This window comes from Chelmon rostratus, chromosome 11 (genome assembly GCF_017976325.1).
Source record: "Chelmon rostratus isolate fCheRos1 chromosome 11, fCheRos1.pri, whole genome shotgun sequence".
Taxonomy (NCBI): domain Eukaryota; kingdom Metazoa; phylum Chordata; class Actinopteri; order Chaetodontiformes; family Chaetodontidae; genus Chelmon; species Chelmon rostratus.
Genome location: NC_055668.1, coordinates 11,275,183 through 11,295,804, shown reverse-complemented (window position 1 = coordinate 11,295,804; position 20,622 = coordinate 11,275,183). Strand labels below are relative to the sequence as shown.

General features: G+C 41.7%; 1 protein-coding gene across 1 annotated transcript in view; it reads left to right on the top strand.

The window, feature by feature from the left end:
• LOC121614044 (collagen alpha-1(XIX) chain) overlaps positions 1–20,622 on the top strand; it is a 95,191-nt gene that overhangs the window by 61,772 nt on the left and 12,797 nt on the right. The window contains exons 23-45 of the mRNA XM_041947812.1: positions 10–54; positions 809–844; positions 1,355–1,399; positions 2,492–2,536; positions 3,016–3,069; positions 4,155–4,235; positions 5,845–5,886; positions 8,709–8,786; positions 9,154–9,189; positions 9,386–9,439; positions 9,685–9,738; positions 10,483–10,524; positions 13,262–13,366; positions 13,547–13,600; positions 14,070–14,123; positions 14,986–15,039; positions 15,196–15,249; positions 15,730–15,774; positions 16,752–16,802; positions 16,975–17,019; positions 17,945–17,971; positions 19,155–19,208; positions 20,354–20,398. Of these exons, the coding sequence (XP_041803746.1) occupies positions 10–54; positions 809–844; positions 1,355–1,399; positions 2,492–2,536; positions 3,016–3,069; positions 4,155–4,235; positions 5,845–5,886; positions 8,709–8,786; positions 9,154–9,189; positions 9,386–9,439; positions 9,685–9,738; positions 10,483–10,524; positions 13,262–13,366; positions 13,547–13,600; positions 14,070–14,123; positions 14,986–15,039; positions 15,196–15,249; positions 15,730–15,774; positions 16,752–16,802; positions 16,975–17,019; positions 17,945–17,971; positions 19,155–19,208; positions 20,354–20,398 (1,200 nt within the window). The remainder of the gene's footprint in view (positions 1–9; positions 55–808; positions 845–1,354; positions 1,400–2,491; positions 2,537–3,015; positions 3,070–4,154; positions 4,236–5,844; positions 5,887–8,708; positions 8,787–9,153; positions 9,190–9,385; positions 9,440–9,684; positions 9,739–10,482; positions 10,525–13,261; positions 13,367–13,546; positions 13,601–14,069; positions 14,124–14,985; positions 15,040–15,195; positions 15,250–15,729; positions 15,775–16,751; positions 16,803–16,974; positions 17,020–17,944; positions 17,972–19,154; positions 19,209–20,353; positions 20,399–20,622) is intronic.

The following is a 20,622-nucleotide window of genomic DNA, read 5'->3' as shown; positions in this document are numbered from 1 at the left end:
GTGTTTGAGGATGAAATGAAGGAGAGGACCCAAAAGGGAGAAAAGGGAGATCAGGTAACTGTTTCTCTTGCTGTTATCGCTCAGTTAAGATAATTTAACCAAAAGAAACCCGTATTAACATTAAATATTTGACGCCACAGCGTGAAAAATGTTTCCATCGCTTATGTAACATCAACAAAAGCGGCACTGACATTTGAATGGGCAAAGAACAATTGAACACCTGATGTTCAGAGCCCGGTGTTGTCTTTGTGCTCCGCAAAGGTGGGGCACAGAATACATTGCAGCACAATTATTATTTGGACCTCAAAACAACAGATGCATTCACTTGAGGCAAGCAGATTACAAAGGCCACCGACACAGCTGCCGGCCAAACGTCAAAAGACTGCAAGCTAAATTAAAAAGAAAGAGAAATCACATGTATTGAGATACAGGAATCTGCTAATGAAAGCAAATTTACTGAATTATGGCGTTCAAAACCAAATACTCAGCTTACGACCAAGATAAGTGTAAGTGGTACGGAGGCAAAAAATGTTATGCACGGTATCTCAGAGGTAAAAATTTTTTTTTGAAAAAGTTGCTGCTTTGATTATAGTCACATTCTCACAACAAAGGAGCAAACTTGGCAAAAGAAATACTCCGTGTTCTTAACCTTCACACAGTATGAAAGCTAACTTCATGAAGGTCCTTGAGGAAAGTTTTTTTTTTTAACACTGTACCCCAGTCAGAAAGAGGAATGGCTTGCTTGACTGTTTTCTTTCATGCACATCTTTGAAAAATGATGGTTGTCTGTCTCCTTTACCTTCTACAGGGGGAGAATGGAGCTCAAGGGCCGCAAGGCTCCAAGGTAACTTGTTGGAGAAAAGTATCGAGATCCACTGGCTGCTTAAATATGTCCTCTATGTCCACTGAGCACCCTCCTGCACTGTGTATGTGTATGTCCATATGGTGTACGCAGATTGATGGCCAAAGACATTTCTCTTGCAGAAAAGGTTTTACTTTGACAGATAGTAAGTCCTGAGCTAGGCAGTGGCCCTGCAACATGCTGGAGATTATACTGGAGATATCCATTTTTAAACTGTTACACAGAGGGCATGAAGTTTTTAGCAACACACCAAAGTAATTCTCTTTGAGTTGAGACTAAAATAAATCTTCACTGCCTGTTTGTCTTTGACTTTTATGCCTCTCCTGCAAACTTCTGGCTTGCAACAGTTCTACTGTATCTCGAATTTGAGAAAGAAATCAAAAATGTACTACAGGCTCTTTTCTCTTCGTAGTGTATGTTCTAGAGAGTCTGATGTTTTTCTCTTCCACTTCCCTGCCTCCACCTTTCTCGCCCTTTTTGGTGGTGTAACAGGGATACATGGGACCGCCAGGACTTAAAGGAGATCAAGGGCCAGAGGTGAGTTTTTACTCTATTTATGTCATGTCCGCTGTGCCACTCACAGGAGGGCATAAGCAGACTGAAAACCTGCTGAATTCTCTGAAACGATCATCTTTTAAGAGATGGATCTCATGAACAACATCGTAGATAATTTTACGCTCTTACTCGTCACACTTCTCTCTCGGGGAGCTCAGTCCGTGGGGACTTGGCTTGGGGAAGGGTTGCTGGCCCAAATCCAGCGCAGACCACGTTACAGAGGGCGGACTGTAGCAGAAGAGGTGCTAGTTCACTTCCTGCCGAGCTGCCCTTGAGCACCGAACTGCTGACAGCTTGGAACGATGGCTACATTCAGCAGCTGGTTCAGGCCAATTTTAAGAAGCATACTGAAAGATTAACATCTCTTTATATTTGCTGTTTCTTCAGCTGGTTTTTGTGAAAGTTGTGTTTCCATGGTAATAATTGTAATATTAGCAGAATTACATATTTGTTCGCGGAATATGGAGATGAATGCACTGACATTAATACTTGTGTACATGTTTAACAAGCTACAGCTCAGTAAATGCGGTCACTATAAACACCCAGCGAAATGAATTAAACTGAAAGCTCTTATTTCTAGAAACTTAAGGATCCTTTTGAGCTACCGTAGGTTTGTGAAAACATTATAAAGCATCCAGTCATGCAGATGCCTTTTCTATCCTGGTCATGGAAAGGAGCGTAAAAAGAAAGCAGCCAGTTTACTGATGCTCCTGAACTCCTTTCTCAGTTATCATTCCACATAAGCTCAGTTTCCATGGTAATGTGGATCTTTCAGTTCATGCATGTATACAAAGAAAGCATCCAAAGGGGGAATGCATGTGAACAGCTGATCGTGAATAACAGCATAACAAGGATCCCTGCTGACCAAACCTGCTGTAGTTGTCACTAATCTTACCATGGTTTATTAAAAAGGCGGCAGGGGCACCACTGAAACAACACTGCTATTTCAAATCATCTTGAAAGTCAGGGTGTACAGTGTAGCTGCCTGGACTACAACATTTAAAAGTCCAATTCTGTCACCAAACAAAGACAGAAAATAGCCCAAAGTATTGGTTTTCTTTTGTGTTTTGCCAGGGGAAGCAAGGCCTGCCTGGACTCCCGGGACTCCCAGGCGAGCCAGTAAGTATATTGGCACTAGACACTAGCACTTCGTGTCAAGCCTTCCTTTCTCTCGCTGCTTCTGCTGTTACCTTGCCATCCTCTCCTCTCTAACTCAGTCTGTCCACATGAAAGAGAGAGATAAACAGATAAACGTCAACAGGCGGGGACAGAGAGGTAGCAGGAAGAAAAGTCCAGAATTTTTACACAGACGATCAGTAATCAAATTTAAGAATTAATTAGTGGAAAGAGGCAAATCTAAGCGCTTTATGCCAGGAACGGAGGCAGAGGCCCAATCTGTTCTCCACACCTGCTTCGGTAATGAGCATCTGTCTTTACTCAAAAGCAGGGAGGGAAAAGAGGCATTTCATAAATCCTGGCTAAGGGAAATTATGTTGGAACACGGCAGCCCGCTGAAGCAGTGAGGAGGAGGAGATAAATGTGTGTGTGGAGATGAAGGTCTGGTGATAGATGTGTCTCTTTTCCCCCACTATTTACAGGGTTCACCGGGGGAGGGAGGGGTGCCTGGGAGAGATGGCCTGAAAGGAGAAAAGGTAGATAAACTTCAAATCAAGTTCTCACCTCAAAGAAAAATATGAAGCTATGACGTTTTATCACAGGTTGAACATGCTAGACAACTCGAGAAGACACATTTCAGGTCGCTCGCCCTGCGTGCCATCCTCAATCATGTTGTAACTTTGTGTTCTCGCCTTTGATGCCTCTGACTATGCTGTTTTTTGTACATAAGATTTTTTTCTTGTGGCAGGGCTCATGCCAAACGCTGTGCTGAACGTGGAAAAGTGCTCAGTTGACATGCATATTTGATGGGGTTTGTCACTTGTCAAAATAAACGAAGCTGCACTCAAGACTCCCCACCCACTGGAGTCACTCTGTTACACTCCGGGGCAGAGAAATAAACCTAAAGTGCTTAAGCCTCCTACACCCATTCACATTTTAATCCTCCTTTGTCATCTTTGCTGCTCTGATGCAAGAGGCAGTTCTGGTTGTACTTATGAATAAATACATATGAAAAAACAAGCGATGTCTGTATGCTAAACATGAAGCCAGAGCCAGGAGACAATTAGCTTAGCCTAGCATAAAGACTGGGAGCAGCGAGCCTAACTGCGGACTAGCTCTGCTGATATGTGGAATAAATCTGCCTAACAGCACCTCTAAAGCTCAGTAACTAACACATTATATCATGTTTGTTTGATCCATGCAATCAAAAGGGGGCAATTAAAATGAAGCACTTTTCTCTTTTGGTAAAATATTAAAAACATCTGAGCGAAGCTGTGTCCACAAGTCACCAAATGTATTTGAAGCAGGAAACAGAGAGCAGACACTGTTATTTCTGCCTGGCGGACAGCAACCTACAAACTCTGATGATTTTGTAAGGGTAAGGGTGCAGTCGTACCTAAAGCTGTCCCCTCTAACAAACGCTTTTCATGTTTATATCTATTGATGCACAGAATGATCCTGGTAAATTGTGTCTGCTCCTGCTTTACCCTCCAGACTCTTCCTTGTCCACTTCCCTGCGCATAACGCAGCGCATCCTTTGAATTGCTGCGATGACACAGCCCATGTCACCTCTCCCATCTTTCAATCAGCATCTAGATACTGTCTATCTTTCTATCTGCAGGGGGACTCTGGTGGACTGATGGGGCCACAGGGAGCTCCAGGTCCGAAGGGCGAGCCTGGAGAGCCTGGGGGTGGATATACGGTGGGTCACTTTCATCTGACCATGTCGGCTTCAGCCCTCTAGTCACAAAAAGTAGAAACTGTTCGACTACAAGCCGTTTGGTCATGCAGAACAGGAAACCACAGAGGAAAACTCAAGTTCACAAAGCAGATCATCTGCAAACAGCTGGTCCGGCAGCAGGTCCGTTACAGGAAACAGCTCCTCCAGCTTTGTAGCTGCCATGACATTATGTAGATGCAATGCCATTAACTAATTCACCATTGTATAACCCCAGCACTATGTAATCACCTATCCTCCCATTTTCCAGCTTATAGCTGTTGAAGCACTCTCTTTTATGGGCATAGCTTTGCATATAGAAATGTTCATTACAGCATCACCAAAAAGGCAACGCATGTGCAGCCAAGTCCTCGGCCCTGGTTAAGGGCACTTGTGCTCCTCAATCACCAGCAAGTGCTCTATGGCTTTAAAACAATCATGTTTGTTTGTGTGCGGGAATGCCGAGCTGAACATTAAGCCCAACAGCAGGCCTACTCATCAAGCAAGGGGTACTGCGTTCAGCTGAGCAGAGTAATAAGGGACAGATTGCGTTCAGGCAGAAGTATTTAAAGCTCTTTAATGTACTCCAGCTCTGTGAAAATTGGAGTGGGATTGGAGACGAGGGCTGTATGTGTGTGTGAATGTGTGTGTAAGTGAGGGAAGGTGTTTACAGCAGGCCAATGACAAGTTGTTACACAGCTGAAATGCTAAACGAAAGAATAAGATGTCTATTATAGCGGGCTTCCTTTCGCATATATCCCTGATAGTGTTTTTTCCAAACGTCATTTCTGTCTGGAGGCATTGTAGGAAAATGGATTCTCAACATTTTATGGTCTTTGTTATGTAAGACAAAGAAAAAGGGAAAAAGCAATAAACAAAACTCAGTGCAGATGGTCTGAGCGTCTTTAATGAGTCAGCCCGCTCAAGTAGTTAATGTCACTTTATTGATTTTGCCTTCAAATGAAGAATGACCAGTTTACTCTTTGTGTGTTCTGACTGCTATTATTTGCATAGATTAGCAATCTCCGTCTACTCTGAAGTACTAATTTAAAGCTTTTGTTTCAGTAGCTAGCTGATGCATAACGTCTAATCTAAGAAAATGCTGTCACATGATGATGTTCTTTCCAAACTTTTCTCTGTTTTATGTTTGAACAAAATGGTATTCCTCCTTAAAAACTGTGGAAGTGCTGTGTTAGTTCATATCCAACTTCTGCGCAGCTAATTTGCATTGTGCAGTGTTGGACTTGTAACACTGATAGATGCTGACCATAGAAATCAATGTCTCATCTGAACTGTGCTGTAAATAATGCTTACAGTAGCCTCGATTCCACTCAAGGTTTTTCTCTGTAGTATGGCATTATCAGTCTGCCTCTGTACACAGAAACTATGAACAAATGTTGTAAACAGTATTGAAGCTGAGCCCATAATGCAACACCGTGTTCAGAGTGTTGCATTGTGCAGCTCATATAGATTCAATGTTTAAATTCCAGCACTTGAATGGCTTTCTTGGGCCGCACCCCTGATCTCAAAGTGAAAAGCTGATGAATGTGGAGTGAATTCCTAATCTGACGTCTTCTTCCTGTTGTTTTTCTAGGGCGATGGGTTGTCTCTAACTAGAGGGTCTCGCGGGCCCAAGGTAGGGAGCTCTGTGGTGGTGGAGCATCACCTACACAACCATCTATACAGCCCATTCAAGTAGTGTCAAGAAATGATTTCATGTTCAGGTGAAGTGTAGGTTAGTGGTTCCCAGTCTTATTTGTTGGACTCCTTCATCAACACCGCCATGTTCCATTTCAACTGATTTTAAACTGGATGTTGTATATCTATCACTGTCAGCGTAAAGGTGGTTTGGTCAAGTTTGCATTTGTAGTACAAAAACCAGAAGGCAATCCAGGCACTCCAGATACAGGAAACAAGGAGGGAAATATTAAAAAGCCTTGTTATAGTGGCTATATCATTAAAAAAAAAAAAAAAGGCAAATCGTTAAAATACCAACATGTTGACTACTAGGTCTTCCTCGGGGCTCCAAACAACACATGTGTGGCCTCACCTATATATTGCGGCAGATAATAACGCAACAGGTAAAACAAATAGAGAATAATAAAACAATAAAACAGGAGAAGAGATGATACATAGAAGTTTACATGCACACAACATGCAGAAAATAAATAGAAAATAGAAACCCATATATCAGGCATGTCCAAACTATTCCATAAAGGGCCGTGTGGCTGCAGGTTTTCGTTCCAACCAAGGAGGAGCACACCAGGCCAACCAATCAACATCAAGGGATCTCTTAGTTATCAGCTGAAAAGTGAGATCAGCTGATTAAATGAGTCCAGTCTGGTGCGCTCCTCCTTGGTTGGAACGAAAACCTGCAGCCACACGGCCCTTTATGGAATAGTTTGGACATGGCTGCCATATATATATGTAATACCACAAGAGATGAAGAGAGGTGGTGAAATTCACTGAAGTTTCCAGCCATTGGGTGAGCACGATTCCTAATTCTAATGGCATATTAATGCTTGGCGAGGCGATCCCTCAGGAATCTTTTTGTATCTTCTATGTAAAAAAGCTCCTCCACAAATGGACAAGACAAATGGTAGTAGTACAGTTAATGAAGTCACATTGTTTATAAAGTATATCATACTGCATTTGTACTATAGCATGGAGTGCTTGAAGCTGGATGTTTTATCCATTTATCCATTGCTTTTAGCTATCTGTCTCAGCCACTTATACCAGGGGTGGGGAAGCTTGTTCCTATCAAGGGCCATTTCAGCTTTTATAACATCCTTTGAGGGCCATACTGAATTATTGAACACATATATCACAATAAGCTCCACGATGGCTGGAACTGCTTCTCTTTGGTGAGGCGTCTGATGTCAGATGATAGTGATGGTGTTCCTACTTGCAGCTGGGTGTTCAGGGTTGGGTCACTTAGAGCCTTTGCAAAGTCAGTTTTGAAAAGAGCTTTTTCAAAATAATAGACAAAATGAAATAGCAGCATAGCAGTCATTTAACATGCAGTAAGAATGAAGAACAGGGGCGTAGGCACAGGGCTGCCAACCCTCACACGTTGACCGTGAGGCTCGCGCAATTGACACTTGTGTATTAGGCCACACGTGACTTTTCACACTCTCTCACGTCACTAGCCTCTTTTCCACACAGCAAAAAACAGACAGCACGCGGACAGACAAGACAGGGCAGGACAGTGCAGCAGCAGCACCATACAGCAGCAACTTACTTAATATATACAAATCTACTATATTTTAACTAATTCCCATGCACGCTGTAATCTCAGTCAGCGTCTTTTTTGGCTGCAGCATCTCTCCCTCTACTCTCATAGGCAGTTACCATGGTTATGGCGAGGCGCTATGTCTCTGTCGCTCTGAAACTTTCTCACGATTCCCAATAAGAGGTTTTTTGGTGCAAAATCATGAATGTTATTTTGCCTCAATAATGAAAATCTAGTCATAAAACAGGATTTTACATTTTTTTTAAGTTACACAAGGTCGCCAACACGCTCTCATGCTGCTCAAACAGAGACAGCACCATTGGTTAATAGCTTCATTTAGCTTCCAAGGTGTCAGAAGATGAATTGCCTTTATAGTCTTATCACCAAATATGTGTGATAACGCCTCTGACATAATCAGTCAGAAACATCCAAACAAAACTTTCTGTGTCTTCTATTTCTAGGCTTGCTCTCTAGTTTAATAAAATCTAATTTGTTTGTTTTCAAATGATTCTGGGGGATCCACTGTCTTTTTACAAGGTGGCCCTCTCTTTCATTCGCTTTTCATACAATGTTGCTGTTTGTAGATGCTTAATGCCTTAAAACTTTGGCTGCTGAACTGTTTTAACCCTGTAAGGCCCAAATGCCCCCAAAGGTTGCAGGTTGGGTGAGTTCATGGCCTGATGGCCGGACCTATAAACACATTCACCATCCAGTAGCATGCAGGGTTAAACAATAGGACCCAATGACTATTTAAACTGGCCTTTTTGAAAAAAAACAATTGCCTTTTTTTTTGTTAGTATAGCTGAAACTGATTTTGCAACAGTGAGCAAATATGCTCATTTACCGTATGTACGCTACTTCATTTTAAACTGCAGTAGAGATTTCAAGGTTTTCTGATGATATCATGCACCAGTTTGGTAGCAGTTTTGGAAAGCGATGCATTAAAGATGCCCCAATAATCAAAGGTGTTGTCATGGGAAACATAATGATACATTTGAATACACATGCATGACTTCAAATGAAATAGATAATGAACATGTGCATACCATTGGCCTTGAACATAGTTGTGCTTCTTACCCTTGAAGCCACGCAAGGCAGAACATGAAGGGAAAATGAGTTCCGGCAGAGTCTGAATACTTTATGATCATGTAGTGCAGCAGCTCTCCATGACGTCTGGATTCACTCTCCCTGAAACCCCGCTGACTGCTCCCCTGTGTTTTTGCCAGGGAGAGAGAGGTATCCCAGGATTGCCAGGAGACCATGGTGAAAAAGGCGAACCTGGAGACAGCGTCATAGGCTCGCCTGTGAGTATGATTGATTAGTCTCCCACAGTCATTATGTGGTTTAAACTATGATACCTTTAGATTCTTGTCTTTCTAGATACTGAAAGAAAGAAATCCTCTTTGAATATGAAGATCTTACACCCTCAGATGAAAACACTGGTCGTTACTGTGAGGTTTTGGCATATTGCACTCTACCTCGATCATATATGCTCTGCTCTGATAGTTTGAACCTCACAGATTTGATTGTGAGTGAGTCTTTCATTTTTGAAATACAGGACTGTTGGAGACAGAGAATCAATAGAGCAAAAGGTGTCTAACACAATTCCTTTATTGGATCCTGGGTGCTAGAGGGCAGATGGTGTTAACAAGATGTGTGATGTGTTCTTAGGGCCCCGTGGGACCGCCAGGAAGGCCAGGAATTGAGGTCTGTGGAAAAGTATCTGAATCCACAACACACAAACAGCATGTTCAAGTTTATTTTAACTGACTTTCAGCTCACTGATGCTGTGGCCAGCGCACTTGGAATTATTTTCCTATACAAATAGCACTCTTGTTTATCAGTTGTTAGCTGCCCATATAAGGCAAGATTATTAAAATCAGAGTGTCTGGGTGTTTTTCAGGGCCCTCGCGGACCCCCAGGTTTATCTGGTCCTCCTGGAGCTGCAGGAAGAGAGGTGAGCAAGATCAGTCTGTCCTTACACTCTTTTTCGCTCTCTCACACATCTGCAGATAAAAGACGGCTGGAAGCATAAAAGAATGTCAGCTACCCACCGTGGGTGAACAAGTACAATGTATCACAGCTCCTGGACAGAAATCCCCACCAACTGAGATGGGTGTGAAAGGAGAGTTATAGCCCTTCGTGTCCGCTTGATGTCGTTGCCAGGAGGATTTTTAACTCCTTTCTTTGTCTCAATTAAAGGGCTCCCCTGGTAGACCAGGCCCCCCGGGACCTGCTGGACCCCCAGGTGAACCAGTAAGTAAGAAAATCTCATTTCTGATTTCTGCAGTTCAGCACCGCTGATCTGCAGTGAGAACTACTGAGCTCACCGTAATTCAAAGTTGCTCAAGTCAGCTCCAGTTTTGAGATAATTAGCCGACATCAATTACCAACATCAATTTCAGCAAAAAGTTGCAGTTTGTGACAGATTGGCAGCACCCTGTTGTTAGAACATGTTTTCTTCATCTTACCGTGTCTTTAACTGTAAGAAACATTCACTGTAGTTCTGATAGCTGTAGTGTGAGAAAGCACCGTACAAATCCTGCTGCTGCTGCTGCTGCATCAAAGCCTTTGCATTTTTAACCTATTTATATTCATGTGTTGTAAAGATCCAGGAAACCCATTTATTGCCCGTTTTATGTTTTTAAAAAATACATAGGCTGCAATTCACAAGGTTTTTTTCTCAACTCTAGAGAACAACAGCATTTTGAAGATGTGAGGATTCTGTCTTCCAGCAACAAAGTTATTAAACCATTTCCTCGAGCGTTGCAGATAAAGACAGAAAATGAAACACTGACACAGAAATTTGTTAAAAAATGTTTGTTATGAAACCACATTCCTTAAAGGCATATAAGATGGTCTTCTAAATTGATGTCTTGAGCAATTTACAAGCTGCAGTAGCACCGAACAAACAGCAGCAGAATACAGTATTTCCAAAACATGAAAGATTTGTCTGTGGCTGTGTCTCATTGATTTTCTTTCTTTCTTTTTTTTTGACAGACTGCCCTGCCAATTGTTGGAGACATGGGTGCTTTACTTAAGGTATTTTATCTTCATAGTTGATGAGAATTACAACTTTTCACAAACAAGACCATCCAAAGGGGCGCATTTGTTAGCGTTTATAAATGATCATTATTTGTTCATTTGAAACGGTACTGTTCAAATAATACATGGATGTTTCTGCTCAGAGAGATAGTAAAAGCCCTTGAGTGCCTCCATCAGGTTGACTGGCAAAAATATCCGGTGTTCACTAGAGGTGTACAGTCAAACCATACTGTGTGTCGACATGTTTAACAAAGCCTTTCAGTGAGCCTTTAATGGAATTAGAAATATCACAGCAGTGCAATGTAAATATTCAGTGCAACACTTTAATACAGAGATTTCTGTATCAATAAGTAAGTAAGTAAACATTAAACTCCTCACATTATTTCACATTAGTTTATTTCACAGCAATAATCCCCAGAGTAAAGGAGCTTTGACGGTTTGCTAGATGTAAAATCCTCTCAATACCAATTTGCTCCTCTTTGCTGGAGGATGCTGCACACCAGACACAAGCACCTGCATACTGTACAAATCAATCTGAACGAGGCAGCGCTTTGGAAACTGTTATATTACACATTCTGTTAGTCTTGTTGTAATTAAACCAGCTTTGCAATCTTTAATCTTTTGTCCGAAATACAGATAGAACATGAACAAGTGTAGATAGGGGTGTCCTGATAGTTCACCTGGTAGATCACGTGCCCCATGTATTAAGGCTCTGTGTTTACCGCAGCAGCATAGGTTCACTTCCAGCTGAGCCTCTTGCTGTGTAAAGATAAAAATACTAAATAATCTGTGTCCTGATCATAAATCGGAATTAATTTTTTTGTGTGTATATATACACATTCATTCAAGGTGCCACTTGCTCATCAGAAGCGATAACCATTCACACTCAAACACTGATGGCACAGCTATAGGGAGTCATTTGGGGTTCAGTATCCTGCCCCCAGGATACTTTGACATGTAGACTGCAGGGGCCAGGGATCAAACCACCAACCCTCTCCATTATATAACGCACGCAGCAGAGGGGGCTTTCCTGTGACAACAAAACCAGCTGAGCTTGTGCTGCAGCATGAAGCGTGGAGATAAAATCAGGTCTGGCTCCACAAGACGACACAAAAAGCAATGTTAAAAACATTTTCTTCCATCCAAGCTACTACTGTTTTTCTGCTTCCAAAGAAGTTAGGATACTGTGTAAAACATAAAGAAAGCAGAATGTCATCATTTGCTCATCCTTTTTGACATACTCAGTACAAAAACAATATAGTTAATGTTTTACAACTTGATTGATTTTTGACTATTCAAACAAGTTGAGACAGGAGCAACAACAGACTGGGAAAATTGTGGAATGCTCCAAAAACACCTGTTTGGATCATTTCACAGGTAAACAGGTTGATTGGTAACAGGTGATAGAATCATGATTGGGTATGAAAGGAGCATCCTGGAAAGGCTCAGTCGTTAACAAGCAAGGATGAGAATCAGGTGATTGTAAACAGGATATCACTTGTAAAACATTGTTGGTAAATAGTTTGTTTGCAAATTATGTTTTACACAATGTCCCAACTTTCTTTAGAATTTAGGTTGTATTTGTGTATTTGCTCTGTGTTATTGACAGGTTATTTGCTGCAATTGGGAATGTACATAATAGTTATTGCCCCAAATGATTCCATCAATTGGTACAAACAGCATTCAAACTCCCTTTTCAGACCAAATGCAGAATTTGCACTAGACTGCCAGGCCACACATACAATGTGAAACACTTTCCAGCCAACAGCCTTTATTACCTGAGATCAAGTACTTTTTTTGTGGCTGCTACCTTTCAAAATGGGCATTTTCTATCAAAACCTGTGCAAATTACTGATGTGTTCTTTTTTTCATTTGACTAGGAAATTAGTCACCTTCCTTAATGATAATACCTGCAGGACAGCACTTTGCCAAATAAAGTGTTTTAATTTTTATTGCTTAATGTACGTCAACTCTGAAATAAAATAAATATAATGCCTTCACATGACTAATCATAGGTAGATTAAACCAGATGCCACCAGTCTTATAATTTTCTGTGACCCCTTCTTTCAGTGTAAACTTATTTTATCCATTAAGTGCTCTGTTAGATTCAGCTGCTGTTTACAGCCTTGATCAGAGTGGCACCCTAATTAGTTCATTTTCAACACCTTGATGGCACCTATAAAAAAGACTAAGTACATTCAACAGTTTTGTTTTGTTTTTTTCATTTATACCCTCAGGAGTTACATGCTTTTCTTATTTTGCTTCTTTGGTAACATTTCCTTGGACTCTCGGAAGATAATTAGATGACAAGGATTTACTGATTATTTCCTTATTTATATTTCAGACACACTTTCTGATATAATGCTGCTTTTTAATGGTGCACTATACATCCATCTAATGCCTCCGTCCGACTTATTTCCTGGAGGGTGCAGTGCCTATATCTAGACTGGATCAGGGACTATGATATTTAAGATTCTCACCTAAATGTCACAGTCAATGAGTTTGACAAAGTTCACCACTCACCTAGATGAGAGACACTCACAGAGATGCTGGTGGTGGGTGCACATTATTTCTGCTCTGCAGACATTTAGAGAACACTTTGTGTCAGTTGGGGTCTTGTCCTCCACCCAGGGGATGTGACATAATAAAGGGTGAAAATGCAGTGCTCCAGCTAAGCTTGATGAAATCCTATCTGTGCCACCACTTTTGCTTCCTTCCTTGCCTGCGCTGGCAGAACGCCTGCAGTTTGTGCCAGACCAGAGTCCCAGGGCTTCCTGGGCAGAAAGGAGAGAAGGGGTCCCCCGGAGTGCAAGGAGTAGAGGGCCTGGTGGGAGAAAAGGTAAGTAACTCATCAGCCTGCGGCCTTGACACGCAATTTGGAACAGACACTGTAAACATGTTTCTCTGACCATGACCAGTACAGTGCATGACACAAATTTCCCCTCCGGGTTGCTTATTAAATACTTTGAGAGCAGGTGTGCTTACACCCACATTCATTGTGTACTTCTGTCCTGAACAGGGAGATCCTGGTGTAAGAGGTCCTATGGGTAACCCTGGGAAAGAAGGCCCAAAGGTAGGCGTGGAAATATCAGGCAACAACATGCTCAGTAAATAATCATGTAATTGTGTGGATCTAAATGAATTATTCAGCTTCTCAGCATGACAAAAGAATCTGAAAATATATTAGCCTCATCTATGATATTGTTTATTAATGATGTGTGTTTAATCTAGCATATAGAGATTTACATTGACAAATGCTTTTCATAAATTGCCTTTTAGATGATCTCTGGAAGCCTAACCAGCTGTCGTACAACTCATATTATTCTGTACACTATGACTGCGTGTGCTCGCAGCGGATGTTGTTGCTATGGATACAGTGTTGTACCACAGCGAAACAGCTTATGCGATTTCAGGATGTTGTGCTGTAAGAGGGGAGGAGACATTTAGAAGTTTGCACCCGTCAGCCTTTGGTTTTAGGCCTTTTTATGTTTGGTGAAAAACATTCACTTTCTCCTCTTGTCACTGGTCCTGCCCTCCTGCAGGGAGTAAAAGGAGAGAGAGGGTTCCCAGGCCCCACGGGAGATAAAGGTGATGAGGTGAGTGAAAAAAGTTTAATCTAAACAAATGAAGCCAGTAGTTATCTAACCAACTCTCTGTGACATTGAGAGGGAGGCTTTTCAAAAGGATGTAAATATATTGTAATGTCTGCCTCGTCTTGCAGCTCTTCCACTCTGAAAGCACGCCTTCAAAAGAAAGTATCAAAAGCCATCCTCAGCGCTGCGCGTGCACTATGCCCTGTCTTTTTGCACTCGGAGGAGCAACTGTTTAAAGAACGTAGCCTACCCTGCATGTTTTTCTGTGCTAATTAAAAAACAGCGCACTCTTAAGAGGAGCTGAGAAGCATTTCATAGGTCAACTTTCAGCATTGAACCTCAACGACAGGAGATTTTCACTAACAGGCATACTTGTTTCTAGATTTAATAGGCTCAATAAAAAACATGTTTTACAGCCTTGTTGAAGTTTTTTTGTTTCTTTTCAGCGACAAAAGAAATAATAGAGAGAATCACACGCAATGACCATCTCTAAAATACAACAAACAAAACAGAAATAAACAAGTTGATAAGGATGCTGCATGTAGAAATGTTTCTGCACGTTCGAAGGTGCTATTAAGACAAGAAAATATGAACATGCTCCCAGTAGTCACAGTAGTGAATGGAAAAGTTTTTCATCCTCAATTCATCCTCTACATCATAGTTGCAAGCTGTGTTTTATTATTTTTTTCTCGGAAGAAAACAAGTTCAATGAGACTTGGATCAATAACCTCCACCTTACGCCATAGGTGCCCACATCACCTGTTTCCATCTCTGCCACAGATGGAACTATTACACATGGACTGACTGTAATTAATGCTTTTAAATGTCATTCTTAAAAATTGATGATCCACTTCATGTCCCCCAGGGGCCTGCAGGAGTACCAGGACTTCCCGGTGTGACTGGTCGTACAGGGGCCTCGGTAAGAAGCCTGTTCTGATAGTACAGAATGGCTTTCGTTATTTAATAACACAAAGTGCCTTTTTATGGTTACAGGTCAGTGTCATCACGACATGACTTTATTATGAGGTTAATGCTTAAAACAGATTTAATTGCAAGGACGCTGTTCTGTTTGCAGGGGCTTATGGGTAGACCCGGACCAATGGGCCAACAAGGAGGAAAAGGAGAAAAAGTAGGTTTTACCACTTAACTATATTATGGAGGTTGTGCACATGCCTGCATTATTTTATATGCAGTGTACAGTGGGTGAATGTGTGCACTATATGGCTTAAATCATGCAGTGTATTCAGATATGTTGGGTGGAACACCACGGCTCAAAGCCTGTAATAAATAAATGGGTTTGACTGGGAGTATAAATAACTTTCACAGTTTTTATCCTTCACATGTGGTTTTATCTTCCATTTTCAAGACAAATGGGTAAAAAAAAAAAAACAACAGCAAAATGACTTCAGTTCCTATCATAAAATAGTAAAGATGAAGTGCATCAAAGTGTAGGAACAGGATCTCTTAAAGGAATCTTTGATAATTTTTTTTTTCAGGGTTGGCAAATGAGGTTCCGTCTCATTGGATTACATTAGCATGGGACTGTGCTTGATAAACATTTCCATTTTCACAGACATGTTTAAGAATTCCTTTGGTTTGTGTTTGGCAGGGAAATGAAGGACCGCCGGGCAGACCAGGGCTTCCAGGACCTCCGGTGAGTTCTTCCTGAGCCATATGGTGATGAAAAGCCTCAAAACCTCCATTAAGGTTTCAGGTTCTGTATGTATGCTTAAATACTGTTAAAAAAATGTCAAGGTCACAGATTTCAGTCATCTTTTTAAGCACCTCGAAAATTTAGGCGTGTCTTTTTTTCTTGCTTTTATGAGCGCTATCCAAAGATCTTCTTCTCCCACAATAATGTCGAGGTTAGAGTCACAGCCTTGCCTTTGCAGCTCTTCCTACATACATGGCCGTCAGTGCAGTTATTTTTTGCTCAGTCTAACAGCATTTAGTGTAACAACAAAAACATAACTGACAAACAAGTACAAATGTGATGAAATTGTGGTGACCTGCTCGCTGGCATTGAATCATGTTCCCTCCCTTTAAAAGGCCAGTGAGTAAGCACTTCCAAAGGCAAATCTATAATTCATCAGCCGTCCCCTTGAACCTGCCGTGCCCCTCCACACCCTGGTCTCATAAACTGCAGTCTGGGAGGACAGGGGATGGCTCGGTGGCCTGAAAAGGGCACAGGCGCCCGCTTGCTTCTAAATGAGAACCTTGACTCCTTCTACATTTACAATAGCTGCCCTCTACCAATCTATCATGGGAAAAACATTCTTTTATGTTCTAATACTACCCAAGAATTCTAGATTACCTAGTTCTCATACCCAAATCTCTTTTAATTAGCGTGCTCTTTTGTATTACTGAGATACTCCCGTTTTTTTGAATTACTGCCGGCTCAAGGATTATTAAGCCTACTTTTCTCTGTTTTTCCTGTTCTTTTCACTTCTCACTCTCTCGCGCTCTCTTCCCTTCTCTTTGTGTAATCACCAAATGAGCTATTGATCTCTCTCGTGTACTTTTAAGATCTTAACAGTGTATAACTGCTCCAGACCTACTGTACAGTTTTCTGTAAAGACTCTTGAGGCCTAACACTCGCAGAACAGAGATTTACTGATGATTATGTTTCAGGGTGTACCCTATGTGGAGGGCAACGGGATGAGCAGTCTATACAAGCTACAGGTAAAGGCTTTTAAAATGACTTAAACTCAGTGATAATGTCACTGCGATCCATTGAATGTACCATACAGTGCCTTAAATCATATTGACAGGAAAGAATCTGCACTTGTGGTTAAAATGTGTTTGACCCATATTGTCAAATATATAGTCATAACAGAGAAAAATGTCTTTTCAGAGCGGTGGAGCTATTTTAGGACCCCCTGGAGCTCCTGGTGCTCCGGTAAGCATAATCATTGTTGTGCCTGAAGCAAATCTTTTACAGTGTACTGTGGAGAAACACTAGCACACCAGCATGTTGATACTGTATGAGCTGCAGAACCTGGGAGAGGCGAATAACAAATAACCTGAATAGCTCTCCAGTGTTATCTCTGCTTCTGAGGCCCCATCACAGTCAATCATGTTCATTGAGAGCTGCTGGTTGGTGAAGGCCAACAGGCTTCCTGACTCTCAAACAGGTGTCTCTGACCTGCCCCAGGACACACAACATCATTGATATGCAAAATGGACTTAGAGATTCAGCTGCTCTGCACGGTGCCAAGCTGAAGTGACCCGATTCGCTTATCAGCCTCCCCTGCTCCCCCTTATCAGACAGTTTGTAATCTGGTCCAGTCCTGGGAGACGTTCGCTCACAGGCCACAAGGATCCATCCACCACGACGAACACCGAACATGGTGGCACAAAATAGGCACTCCAATATCCCTGGTGCACAGTGCACATGAACCACGGCTAAACCTTGAGGATGCTCCTCTCTGTACTGCATCCATCAGAGCCCAACAGCTCCCCTGGAGCAATCAATGAGACACCATCTTCATCGCTGTTAAGTGGGAGAGGGGCCCAATTTATCAATTATTCCTGGTTTATTTAGTGTGAAACAAATGTGGATGTTGCAATGCAATCTTGAATATTTAAACACGCGTGGATTGTATGATCCCGATCCTTTGAAAGACCACAGTAACATGTAACCCAATGTTAGCATGATTTACTGACAGAAAGTACAGCAAAGAGAAGCAGTAAGGAATACTATTCATTTTAATGACAACAGCATACAGTAGCCACATGTCATTTCAGGCTGTATTTATTATTTGTATGGTCGCGTTTGTCACATTCATGGGAGTAATCTGTCCTTTTTTCCCCTCTCTTTTAAGGGTCCCAAAGGAGATGATGGACCCTCAGTGAGTTGAACCTTTTCATTCTGGGATGTATTTTACTGAAATATTTGTCGATTTTCTGTGCCGCCCAAAAAATGGAGAAGTCAGAGTTGCCAGCTGCTTTCCATCATTGTCTCTGTGGTTCTCTACAACATAAGTCAATACACCCCCAAGCCTGAGCACTTAACCACTCTCAGTAGAACTCCAACACACCGCAAAAAAATGATCACGTCTCCTGCAAACCGTTGTACCATATTGTCTTGCCAGTGGGAACCTGTGAACTCTCTCTGCACTTCAAATGCCCTTCCCCCCATACTGACGCCTGAAGACAATCCACACAGACGTGGAAACAATTCCACGCTTCTGCCATCAACTTGAATTCTTTATTCTCACGGGGCCAATTGCATTTTTTATTGTTTTGTTGCACAGTGATTTTTCACCAGGATGTTAATTTGACATTTTAATAAATTGTGTGAGCGGCTCCAGTGCTATGGTGGAATTGCCCCAATCCGTCTCACAGCTGATCCTCTGGCTGGCCCACTCTCCCCTTAGCCGCACTCGCTTATTCATGACAATCTACATGTGTGACAATTACCTGCACAATCCGTCTATGTCAGCACCGGTTGCCCCTCGATTCTGTATAATGGCGTTTCTCCATGGCAGCTTGAGCAAGATGAGGTAGATAGAGGCCATCACTTGCTCGAGCACTGGGAATGGGTCTCTATTTTTAGCGCAGAAAGCAAGTCTGATTGTGATTGTCAAATGGGGCTTTTTTCTGTCCCATCTGTAGCCTACAAGGTGTGACAGCAGGTGTCATAGATCATATAATATAATGCGCTCAGGCTGAAGTATTGTCCTTTTAGGATTATCTTCGTATTGACACATGAAGGGTTGTACTAATACCTGCCTCAGAATGTCAAGAGGAGAGGTGGAAATGTGTGAAATTTTGGCTCCTGCAGAATTTAATTTACTTGCCTCCAGGTAGCTTTGATCTATATTTGCTTGTTTATGCATAATGTGCACTGTCATCCTTATAATGGTACCTTTTACCGTCTGGTAGCTCACCAAACTCACCCTCCTATTGAGGACTGCAAGACAAAAATAGCATCATTCTTTGTTGCAAAAAGGGTGAACTAACAATCCTTAGTCTACATCAGCAGTGGCTTTTTTGTCTTGACACAGCAGGTGGTGTGTTTTTCTCTCACAGGGGGAACCAGGAGCCATGGGATTACCCGGGCTTGAGGGTCTACCTGGTGCCAAGGTAAGCAACAGTATCGGCCTAGAGAAGCAACTAATCTGCCATGACCTAACCTGATTACAAAGTGAGAGGGAGTGCTTTCTCTGTACTTCATTCTCATTACAGAACATTTAAAGAGTTTATTATTATTATAAGATATCCGACTGAAATACTATTTTAAAAATGCTTGCCAGTGTGAAAGTGAAACACGTTTGTTCCTGTTGAGGTTATGAGTCAACGTGAGGGAATAAAATGGAGTAGAAAAACTTTGCCTGTCACAAAGTAACAGAACTTTTCCTTCAGCGGCGTCAACAAAACATAAACAATGTTAATTTAAAACACATTTAAGAGCACACACACACACACACACATATAGAATGGGCCTAAAAACTGTTCAAACTAGAACAAGAACAGTGCTAAACAGGTCAGAGTACAGCAGCCATTTTAATCTGTTCAGGATGATGATCGTAGAGGGAATATAAGATTTTTTGTAAATGTTTATCTGATGGTTAGGCCTTTGGACCAGGTTGAAATGTTAAAGGTGAGTGTAGATTAAATTCCTGTTTCTATACTAAAATAATTAAGTTGTAGTTGTAGGAATTTACGGTTGAAACATCTAAAGTGGTCACACGGTAACGCCGCAGCAAGTCTTCATGTGACCGTTAATCATCTGCGCAGTGAACTGCTGCTGTTGAACACATTTACCTTAATGGAACAAAAGTAACCCTGCAAGCCACTTCCTGTATCTATATCTGTATGGACAAGTTGCCACTGCTCAGCAGTGTGAGAGCTTGGGTTTGTCTGTCTGTTGAAGGGTGTAATATTTCAGTTTCTGTGACATGCGGAGTAATTTATCCTTTAGGGAAATACTGTCAAAGATGTGTCATATGCAAAGGTGTTTGCTGTTGAAATATGACGAAGACTTAAGTTCATAAGGAGGTTATTTATCATAACTCCCTAGTAGAAAATGATTATGTTTTTAAGTGTTTTTTTCCCCCCCGCATTGCATATCCGCAACCAGTGAGGAGCCCAGGAACATTCATTATACCCAGGTTTAGCAGTTCCTGATATCTGTATCTGTGCGTCTACTTGACATGACAGTGATTTATGTGTCTTCTTTATGTAATATGTATGTCATCTGTCTGACACGTCTGCGATGTTTCCTTCAGGGTGATATTGGTTTGACTGGTCCTCCTGGAATACCAGGTCCTCCAGTAAGTGAGATTTTTTTTTCTCCATTAATTGACACCAACTCATGCTCATCATTGATCAATCACCTGTGTTGCTTTAGTCCGCTGCTGGCAACAAGTCAATGATGTTTCATAAAATACTCAGAGTAGCAGCTATCGAAACAGAAGCCCCACAGCACGACGCTACCTCGATTGAGAACTCTGATATAAAGCTGTGGTCTTCTCGGTTAATTTTCTGTGCCGCTATA